Source organism: Tripterygium wilfordii, chromosome 4 (genome assembly GCF_013401445.1).
Source record: "Tripterygium wilfordii isolate XIE 37 chromosome 4, ASM1340144v1, whole genome shotgun sequence".
In the NCBI taxonomy this organism is placed as follows: domain Eukaryota; kingdom Viridiplantae; phylum Streptophyta; class Magnoliopsida; order Celastrales; family Celastraceae; genus Tripterygium; species Tripterygium wilfordii.
Window position 1 is genome coordinate 7,252,056 of NC_052235.1, and position 10,960 is coordinate 7,263,015.

The 10,960-nt window shown below is 36.5% G+C and overlaps 3 protein-coding genes across 4 annotated transcripts; 2 read left to right on the plus strand and 1 right to left on the minus strand.

Moving 5' to 3' along the window:
- The first annotated feature begins 32 nt into the window (after window positions 1-32).
- On the plus strand, window positions 33-1,967 carry LOC119996094 (transcription factor MYB60-like). The gene is made up of 3 exons (XM_038842612.1): window positions 33-608; window positions 753-882; window positions 998-1,967. Exons 1-3 carry the CDS (start codon window positions 476-478, stop codon window positions 1,698-1,700), a joined length of 966 nt encoding a protein of 321 aa, XP_038698540.1. The 5' UTR covers window positions 33-475; the 3' UTR covers window positions 1,701-1,967.
- Window positions 1,968-4,321: 2,354 nt separating this feature from the next.
- LOC119996290 (S-sulfo-L-cysteine synthase (O-acetyl-L-serine-dependent), chloroplastic) lies at window positions 4,322-8,826 on the minus strand. 2 transcript variants are annotated; one of them, XM_038842871.1, is made up of 11 exons: window positions 8,559-8,826; window positions 8,012-8,121; window positions 7,618-7,675; window positions 7,275-7,538; window positions 7,054-7,191; window positions 6,851-6,902; window positions 6,689-6,738; window positions 5,981-6,040; window positions 5,552-5,632; window positions 4,697-4,875; window positions 4,322-4,611 (listed from the first exon to the last, which is right to left on the minus strand). In XM_038842871.1, the coding sequence occupies exons 1-10, from the start codon at window positions 8,793-8,795 to the stop codon at window positions 4,786-4,788; spliced, it is 1,140 nt and encodes a 379-aa protein (XP_038698799.1). In that variant the 5' UTR covers window positions 8,796-8,826; the 3' UTR covers window positions 4,322-4,611; window positions 4,697-4,785. The 2 variants fall into 2 exon arrangements, with proteins under 2 accessions (XP_038698799.1, XP_038698801.1); XM_038842873.1 differs by having other exon boundaries at window positions 8,012-8,140; window positions 8,559-8,694.
- A 909-nt stretch (window positions 8,827-9,735) lies between these two features.
- LOC119996876 (transcription factor bHLH53-like) lies at window positions 9,736-10,562 on the plus strand. The gene has a single exon (XM_038843656.1). It carries the CDS (start codon window positions 9,736-9,738, stop codon window positions 10,486-10,488), a length of 753 nt encoding a protein of 250 aa, XP_038699584.1. The 3' UTR covers window positions 10,489-10,562.
- The last annotated feature ends 398 nt before the right edge of the window (window positions 10,563-10,960 follow it).

Below are 10,960 nucleotides of genomic sequence, written 5' to 3' on the forward strand. Positions count from 1 at the left end.
ACACACACACACAGCAATAAACCTAGCTAATTACTCTTGAGCTTTTGTTTCATTTATTTTTATAATTAGTTGAATTGACATCTTTTTTTGGGTTCTATGTTTGATCATTGGCGAGTAAGTGTCTTAACTACACAATAAATGTTGACTTTTTGGTGTCTACCCCACCAATTTTAAGATTGATTGTGTGTACTGCCAAGAGTAATTAGGAGGTAGATCAAAATCAAATGGGTTTTTTAGCTAGATTGACTAACATCTAATACAAACTAGTAAAAAGGGCTATGATGACAGCTAGGTAGATCAAAATCAAATGGGTTTTTTGTCAAGGGGGAAAAATAAGACTACCTTCTCTCCTCTTAGATCACCACACATATATAAGCACTCCTACACCATTAGAACTATTTGAATATACATGTATATATATTAGGTCCATACAAGCCTAACAAATAGAGAGAGAGTAAAGGAAAGAAAGAAAGTCATGGGGAGACCTCCTTGCTGTGATAAAGTTGGCATCAAGAAAGGTCCATGGACTCCCGAAGAAGACATCATCTTAGTCTCTTATATTCAAGAACATGGTCCTGGAAATTGGAGATCAGTGCCCACCAACACTAGTAAGTGCTTTTCTTTAATGGGTTTCAATCATTTTATCATATTTTGCTATTAGTAAAAATTTGATCTTGAATTGTTGAACTTTTAGCTGTAGTAGTACTAATATTGGATCAATTAATAATCTTTTGTTGTTGATCACTATAAAGGTTTGTTAAGGTGTAGCAAGAGTTGCAGGCTTAGATGGACTAATTATCTAAGACCAGGAATCAAGAGAGGGAATTTCACTCCTCATGAAGAAGGAATGATAATTCACTTGCAAGACCTATTGGGTAACAAGTAACGATTTAATCTCTTCTTTTAATTTCTTTCTTTTGGATCATTTTTTTTTTTTGGTTGGTTATGTTAATTGAGATGTTTAATTTGCTGATTCATCAATTAATTGGTATGATAGATGGGCAGCAATAGCTTCTTATCTTCCACAAAGAACAGACAATGACATAAAGAACTATTGGAACATCCACTTAAAGAAGAAGCTTAAAGAACAGACAAAGACAACACAATTCTTGGCATCAAAGAGTAGTTTTGTTGAGGGAAGAAGCTCTGTTCATCATCATCATCATCTCACTAGCAACCATGGATCCTCACTCTCTCCTCCTCTAAGGATTAACCAAACCTCCTCCTCATCCACATATGCTTCAAGCACTGAAAACATCTCAAGACTCCTTGAAGGTTGGATGAGATCACCACCAAATAATAAGTCTAAAGATCATCAAAACAATCATGATATCATGATTGCCACCTCATCATCATCACAAGCCATGACTAGTGGTTCTACTACTACTACTGCCCCTCTTCATTGTTATAAACCAAAAGCTGAGCAAGAATGTGGAGATGATCATCATATGATATCCAGCGATGAATTTGAATCAATTTTGTCGTTCAGGAACTTGAATGCTAACAATTCAGGATGGGGGAAGTCTAGCTTTGATTGTGAGTCAAAAGGGTGTCTAGACGATGATTTTGTGGAGGATGAGATTGGGATGGATAAGAAGCAAAGGCAAAGTGAAAGTCAAAGCATGAATTACACTACCCCTCCTCCTCCATTATCATTTCTTGAGAAGTGGCTTTTGGATGAAAAATGGTGCTCAAGTTGAAGATATGATGGATGCATAAAAGACCTGGCTCGGAGAAAGGAAGAAGAAGAAGTACTATTTGCATTATTTACTTTCTCTAGGGTTTTAATCTTTTTATTAGATGTGAGGTTCTGAAAACTTGGGATCCCTTCTGTAATCAACATCAAGTGTGTGTGTGTGTGTGTGTGTGTGTGATATCTTTCAACTTCTTCAATTTATTTATTTTTAGGTGAGCATATAAGTTTTTAGATAGGTGAAGACATTTCATATTGAGGACCATTTACATTTATTGAATTCTAATCTAAATATCTAATCACTTGCATGCTATAGTTTTGGTAATGACTTGGAGATCACTATACATACATACACACATATATGAGCCTTATTTTAGTAAAGAAAAGATCAACAAATATACAATGCAAGAAGAATAATAAGCATAAAAGTAAAAAAATGTAATGGGTGTCACGAAAGTCTTGCAATATACCAATAGAGGGAGGAAGAGTAGCCTCAGCAACCACAATGACTCCATTTTATGGGGACATAGATGTATTTTGTAGTGTTTTTTTGGATGAAATATGGGAATAACATGCCTCCAATGGTGGCATTTTTTTGTCCTAATTTTATTGAAAACAACATGGGGAAATGGTATATAGGATGTCTTCATGTTGACTCCAACACATGGGTCCACTTATACCACATTCATAATTACACTAAAAATAAATACTGGATTCCACTTCTATTACACCAAAAAGTAAACCAATAAATTTACACTATTATATCACACATTTTGTTGGCTGAATCACATCAACAAAATATATAACCACATTAATAAAATACATTTCTCAATATATTTTGTTGACTCCAATAAAATTACACTATTATAATTGCTCAATGCCCTCTATTTTTGGTAGAAAACATGTGAATTTAAGGACCTTTCGGTCGGTGGTAGAAGCAACGACTAGTAATAGTAGCTAGTGATGATGATTTCATGCAAAATATTTCACAACATATAGAGAGACAAAGCTCTCTAGGTATCAGATTTTAGGTTAGACTTTCCACCACTTAATTTTTCTCCTACATCAGAGATATGGTCATGTGATATATTTCAGACCCAGAGACCCTAATTCCCAGCTTTATACCTAGGCAATAGGCATAGCTGTGAATGATGCATGTCTAGCTATTATGATATGTTATAACATGCATCTGCCATATATATATATACACACACTGATGCAAACTAGCAACCAAGGGCCAGCGCCCAGCGCCCGAAAACCTTGGCTGATGGGTTAAGGCAAGCCTCGCGCATATATAGCGCAAAGCTCGCTCCCACTCTTCCGATGTGGGATAAGGGAAAGCTCCAGATCACTGCATCACACACACATATATATACATACACAGCCACAAGAGAGGCACAATTTCTTGCTGTAAATTAATCAATAATTTTAAGTCCAATATATATCCCCTCCCCCATCCCATCCACATCCACAGCACTTGCTATCATCTCCACGACTCCACCTAAAGATTGCATGGTCAGCATGTCATATAAGAGGCCACCTCCTATGGGCTATGATCCCCATCCCCCCCCCCCCCCCCCCCCCCCCCCCCCCCCCCCCCCCCCCGCAAATTTTTTTCAAAAATAGGTTGCTTTAATTGGCTTGCTTACTACAAGCCCACTACAAGCATTAATTAGTAGTACTTCTTTATGGCCTTCAAATTAGACTAAGCATAATATTGGGGGCCACCAATAAAGAATTTGGCAAAACCCTATTTAATAGCCAATCTGATAGTTCATTTTCAATTTAATAATTCTACCTTTCAAATGGCAAAGAAATCTTTCCAAGTGTAATTCATTGTAGCCAGAATAATCAAGAGGGAAAAATGGGGTATTTAATGGAATTTAATTTATGATACATGTGACAGCAAAGTTTTTAGTTTTCAATCAATGGAGAGTAAAAAAATTTGGGTTTTCTAAAAAGAAGGGTTAAAAAAAGAGTCATCCACCTCCAACAAATTTGTTGGCCCATAATGGCCTACTATTGAAATCCCTTTCAAGGCCCACACCAAATTGCATCATATGAATCTGGCCCATCTCCATCCTTTAGCATACTCATCCATCCATCAAAGAACATATCCAAATTCACTTCTATCATTCTATGTCGAAACTCCAAAGCAGTGTAGGACTTAATACTCTCAGTCATTCCAGTTTCTATCCAAATTCACTGCTATACCGGTTGAGGTTGAAGTCAGTCACTTTAGTAGACAAGGAACAATATATACAAGCATGTGATGGTGAATATGACAATTCTTGCAAGTATACAAACTTGAGACCTATCACTGTCCTACTTAGATATCTTATCAGGTAATGCAATTCTTCAACAACATAGTAAAACCAGTTATCGCAAGGAACATTCCATTATGGTTAAAAAAAAATTCAAAGAGAAATAATCAAGTTTGGGTGTGCCATACTCTTTTTAGAGGTTTGAACCCCTGTTTATGCCTTTTCTTCTCAAAGAACTTGTTGAGCTGTCCATGAGAAGCATCAGCAGCATGATCTCAGGCACAGCTTTTATCTGCTTAAGAAACACATGAAGTGAAGGCGTCTAGAAGCAGTAGCGTTACTTTATGAACATGAAAGTAGAGAATTGGTCACAATCAACAATATTGATCAAGTAATGAAATGATTTTATAAGATTCAAACTTCAAACCATCAGAAGAATAACAGTTTGGAATCAAGTAGGATTAAGGCACCTGACATCTAAACCAATGAATACTAACCCACCCATGAAGAAAAAATGAAAGAACAAGTCATCGTCCAACTAATTGAGAACAGAATGCCCCACACAATGGAATGTTGTGGCATAAGGAAAGTTTTGCTACTCCACATTCATCAGTGACTTGGATTAAGCTCCATGCCATAATATCAAATTTGTAGCTACAAAAAGGTAGAAAAAGCTGTTGAACCTGGGTGACTAAGAAATAAACCTGTTCAATATAACTAAATGAAATGAAGTAGTCACCTGTCTGACGCAATGTGATGGCCACTTTTCCCCTTAAGGAACAAAAATAACTTAATTTTCAGAAAGGCTCATCGTCTAAGCATTTCCGACTATCTCTGTTGCATATTTCGAACCTCTTCATAGATAGAATGGAAAAGAACAGTAGAAATGTATCTCTCTCCGAAGCTCGGAAATATAACCTTGGACATTGAAATCACCAAAAATGACTTAGAAAACATCAGTTTGAAAATAGTCAAAATACGCATAAAAGACATCTCAGAGTATCATCTCATGTATCTTATACAGCTGGAAATCTGCTCAAAAAACGCAAGACCATATTTTGATTCTTGATGGAATGTGCATGCATCCGTGAGAACAAGAGGATCTAGAAATGAGGCATTTTCACATACTACCATATCAAAAACAAGGTGATGAGTTTCATGAAGAATTTCAAGAATGCGTTGATTCTTCTTGGGATCTTGCATATAGTACATGTTCAGTTGTTCACTTTCCTGTTTGTTTCATCCTTGTGCATTTCAAAATTTTGAAAAAGCTCATAAATCATAACATCATATCATGCAGATATTGTCCTGACCGACAATATCTGTAATTCCTACAGCAAACCTCGACCTTAAAAGCCTTAAGTACCATTCAATATTCATACAGTGTCAATATTAGGCTTTAGCTTGTAATACCTTATCAATGGTTAAATATAGTGCATCCCTAGTTTTTATGCAAGACTCAACAAGATTGTTGGCACATGTTTCTAAATCCTACTATAGAAACACCAAAAAGTATTGCTTTGCTAACTAATGAAAACAATATCATATTTCAACAGCTAGAAAAATATTGATAATCTCAGGCAAATTATCTCACCGCAATAAGTTTCCCAGCATTTTCCGGCCTTCGTGCCAAACAGATTGCTGCAACTGCAGCAGCTCCAGATGAAATGCCAACCTACAAATGTGAAATCAGAAAATAACACGAAAACATTCAATGTAGAAAGCTTTGCAGTATAAACATGATTGCTAGTGAAGTAGTGAGAGCTTAAAAACTTAGTGGACTTGATATGTTACACAATTGAATCTTCTTTTCCCTTATCGTTTAGCATTTAAAGCAGTTTCATACATCAAAAAGAAATGCTACATTTTAAACAAATCTTCATCCTGGATGTGATGGGAATTTTGAACGAATGTATAATTTTATAAGTGACTCTATTCCACTAAACGTTTAATGGAAGACAGAGAAATGCAATGGCAGAAAGATCGATGAGTGTTGTTAAAAATTAAAATGCAGTGTTGTTACCAGTAAACCTTCCTCCAATGCTAGACTCCTAGCCATTTCAACAGCTTCATCATTGGTCACCTGTATTTTTTTCAGTCAAGTTTAAAAAAATATTTAAATGCGACTAAGTTAACAAGTGTACACCTTATAAAAAAGGTTAACAAGAGAACAATAATGTCCATGTTGTGAGACACGATCAAGCAGAACTGTTCAAAGATTGGACCAGATGCTTATCTTTAAAAAATTATAGGACCAGATGTATAATTCCCAATCCAAAGAAGAAAATTCAAATTCAAGGATAATGATTGGTGGAAACTCAGGGAGACTAAGGTTCACAGTGCACTTTAAAAGAGAAAAAGGAGATTACGAGCAAAAGAAAAAACTAAACCAGCCTTTCCAAGCAAATTCAATCTACCAGAAATTCAATAAACACGTATTGTCCCATACTCCATGGAGAGTGTCAGATCTCATAAACCATATACAATTAGTGAAGCCAATTTAACCATGACTTTGCAATGAGAATGTCCATATGGGCATCAGATTGTAATGTCAATATTGTATGTTAGATGACTTGGATCTCAAGTCCATTATATAGTACACATAAAGGTTTTCACACAACTGTTATGGTAGGAAATTGAAATATAACACTAGCAAACCAAGAATTACGAACCACCACCAAAACACTAATAAATGAATAGGAGGTTTAGAAGAAGAAAAATATTTTCTAACCTTGACAACCTCATCAAGCAATTTAACATCCAAGATGCCTGGCAAATAACCTGCGCCAGGAAATTGTGTTCTATGAGCAGTGAAGCAACAGAATTACTTCAGGCCCAAAAAGTACATGAAAATTGTAGCCAAAAAACTTGGAAACCGAATCTATTGTTTCACCTGGGTTTTCTCCTGAAATTACACTCCTCTCCGCTGGCTCCACCCCAACTACCTAAGAAAATGGACAATATGACATAATTAAATCACAGTCTAGCCACCAAGGGAGCTGAATGACAAGGGAAACTTAAAAGTCAAAATTCCTTTGATGTACTGATCTGGCCAGTTTCAATAGCAGCCCTCTTATTGAAATTTTACACCATTACCTTAATATCTTTGTTCATCATTTTCAAGAAGCGTCCTGTGCCTGTTATAGTACCACCAGTTCCAATTCCAGCAACAAGTATGTCAACATTACCCAAAGTGTCATCCCATATTTCTGGTCCAGTAGTTTCAAAGTGGATCTGTAATTTTTCAAAGAAAATTCATAATCAAACGTGTAGAAAGATAGAAGTTGAAGACAACCAAATCATGAAGCAAGTATTACCTTTGTATTGGCTCTATTATCAAACTGTTGAAACATGTATGCATTTGGCGTGCGAAGCACAATTTGCTCAGCTTTCTGAACAGCCCCATTTAGACCTTTCTCTGGGTCTGTCAAAACAATTTCAGCTCCAAATGCACGTAAAAGAATCCTTCTTTCCAGATTTATGGACGCTGGCATGGTGACTATAAGTTTGTATCCCTTTGTTGCTGCAACAAAAGCAATACCAAGACCAGTATTTCCAGTAGTAGGTTCAACCAATATACTCTGCAGTAGGGTGTAACAAATATAACATATAAGAAACATATCACATAATTGTATTAGCTACAAGGAGTTGAAAACTAACCCTCCCAGGTGAGATTAATCCAGTTTCTTCAGCTTCAGTTATCATACTATACCCAACTCTGAAGCATAATCATAGCATACAAAGAAAACATCAGTCCTATTTGAAGTATCAGAGCATCCACTTTTTAAAAATGAATGGAGAAAATTTTCCAAGCAGGCAATCAAATATTTGTTCCGTAACACTTAAAAAGAATAAGAGAAGATCCTTCGGCACTGTCAATGAGATACCATGTCTCAGAAGGTTCCCAAAAGTTGCATATTTAAGATATGCTTAACCCTTTAATGAGCCATTTATGAGAATTATTGTTCACATTCTACGTTGGTTGAAAAACTCTAAGAATAAAAGTGCATCAAATTAGGTTTTCAGTACCCCTTTTTACCAAAAGGAATCATACCTATCCTTGACGCTTCGGCAAGGTTCCATGGATTCAAGTTTCGCAGCGATATTTGCCACACAGCCCTCTGTAACTGTGTTGAGATATATCATCGGTGTCCTCCCAATCAACTATATTAATTTCCCAGAACTGCTCAAATCAGTAAAGATATTTAAAAATATGATAAAGAGAACCAGCAGAAATATAAAACTACTTCTCAACAACAGCCCAGATGATACTTTATAAATTTATATGGAGCTAGCTACAGATGCTAATGACACTGTTTCTCAGGAAAACATAATGTTTTACTTTATTTGTTTTTTTCATCTTTTACAAGTGAATTCACTTTCCCCCCTCAAATCAACAACTGAAATTCTGGGGGGGGGGGGGGAATTCAAGCTTTAGATAGCTCTCATTCGGTAATTTCAGAAACGATATAAACATTCAAAAGACTTGAATTTCATCGGCAGTAACCAAACGCAAAGCTATGAAACATGACACAACCACGAAGCATAATTACACTGGCAAAAGCGGGAATATTGCTCGAATTAGAGTGGTAAAGCCCGACCTGAGTGACATCCTCGGCAATGTTAACGCCGTCAAGCTCCTCTTCTCCTTCTGTCACTCTTTCGGTTTGCAGGGAAAGAGTTCTCGCCGAGAAAGCGATAGGGGCGAGTCGTTTGGTACGAGAAGCGCCAGTTACAGAAGCAAAGCTTGAAGCTTTGAGGGGGAAAAAACGGCGTCTTGTGACGGGAGAAATAAGCGGTTGAGGGACGCAATTGAGAAGAGAAGATGATAGCGCCATCGGATTTTGGACAGTTCACCGCGTTGCGAGAGGTTTTTCAGAGGTTTTGACATGATTAGATTCCTGCTATCGTATGGCCGATTACATAATAACACTCCACAACAGCCAATAAACTAATGCCACGTCAGTTTCAGTTGCGTAGAATGTCTTAGATTTTGGTCATGTTGTAGACGTCAAAGGAGTAATCAAAAATCAAAGTTAATAACTTTCGGCATTGCCAAGTTGATTCCTGACATTTCATGAAACTCGTGAATCCTAAATTTGAAATCTCTTATCAACATTTTGGGGTCACACTTCTTAATAAAATATCAACAAAATACTTTGATCCAGTGTATAAAAACTTTCGACAACATGCGCGGTGGCATTGGAAGTGCTTAAACCATAAAGAGGGTGGTGGTGGTGGAGTGAGTGGGAGTAACCATTTTTTGGCTTGTGTTAACCTGCTGATTTTTAATTTTTTTTTTTGGATTGGCTTCTTCATACTTACTATATGTTATTAAAAACACACAAAATCTAAAATCGATATATATATAAGCCGCCAATTGAAAAGTTTTGTAACTGCCAAGTATTAACCGCCATTACTACCTAATAATTAGGAGGTGGTTACTCTCTCTTTCTAATTAAACTCTATCATCTCCTATTTTATCTCCTTAAAACCCTAACTTCCCCCATCTCTCTCCCCCCCCCCCCTCTCTCTCTCATATATACATATTATTATATCAGCAGCCTTTTCTCACTTGTTAAAGTTAGTTTTTGATGATAAGGTTTGTTAGTAAGGACAGTATCTTCTCGGGTAATCTCTCTTGATCTTCATGTCTTCTTTTCTTCTCTCATCCTCTTTTGACTTCAAATGTTTGTCTTGTTTTACAATTTTCTCTGTTTTTTTGACTTCACTAACTGCCATTCCAAATGGGTTTTCATTCAGCTTTTGGCGATCTCCATGGCTATGAGCTTCTACTCCAACTGGGATTCTCCACAGTTCCCACCAACAGAGCTAACTGAAGACATCTTCGGTTTCGGTTTCGACATTAATGAATTTTCAGTTTCAGATTGTTTGATTGATTATCCAATTTTGCAATCTGATGAGCTATGCTACTACACCAATCTCCTCCCCTGCTTTGAAACAGAGTATGGTCACCTCCCCTGTTTAGAAACAGAGCATTTTCAGTACCCGAAACGCCAAAAGAGCTACGCCGACCAATTTGATTCCCAATTCACACCTAACTTGTATCCTAATCCAGTCCCAGATTTCGTATTACCAGAAATTCAAGCTCCAGTGACGTTCAATTATGGAAGTAATGGTGATAATTGTGTGAAGAAACCGAATGGTGCTAGCTTGTCCGCGCAGAGCATTGCAGCAAGGGAGAGGAGAAGGAAGATAACAGAGAAGACGCAAGAGCTAGGGAAGTTGATTCCTGGTGGGAGCAAGATGAACACTGCAGAAATGTTCCAAGCAGCGTCGAATTACGTCAAGTTCTTGCAGGCTCAAGTCTCGATCCTCGAACTGGTTGGGACAGAGCAGGAAATGGAATCAATGGACAGAAAGGAGCTTGAAATTCTTGTAACATCTCCAACAATTCAAGAGAAGTTGTGCTTGGAGGAGAAATGCTTGGTTCCGGTACAACTGGTTCGATCTCTTGTCGATGATCATGAGTTGAAGCAGAAGTCTTTGATAATGCAAAACAATTGCTAAATGTTGTTTTCCTAATTGAGGTTCTAATTATATTAGGTTAGGTTAATTAACTAGTAATTAGTCATTGGAGGTAATTTTTGCTTAGCCTCTCACTTAGTTTCTTGACTTCTAATTTTTATTTATTGTATTATCTTTTCCTATTCTCTCCTTCCATCTGTTATGTTTCTCTGATATGGCTAATTAATCTACATATTGTAGATATTTTACCATTAATTAATGATTTAATATGTCATTCTTGATCACTAAATTTGCAGTTACAATTACATTTTTTTGCAGCAACTCAAGAAAGATTTAACTCCAGAGTGATATTTGTCAGTGGATTTAATTCAAAAATTATGTGAATATTATTATAAAAAGTAAAACTTTCATGAAGAAATGAATTTCATGTTACAGTATGAACATTAGCAACAATATTTTTATTATTATTGTAACACTTCAATTATTTAAACATAAATAATAAAAAAAATGAGGT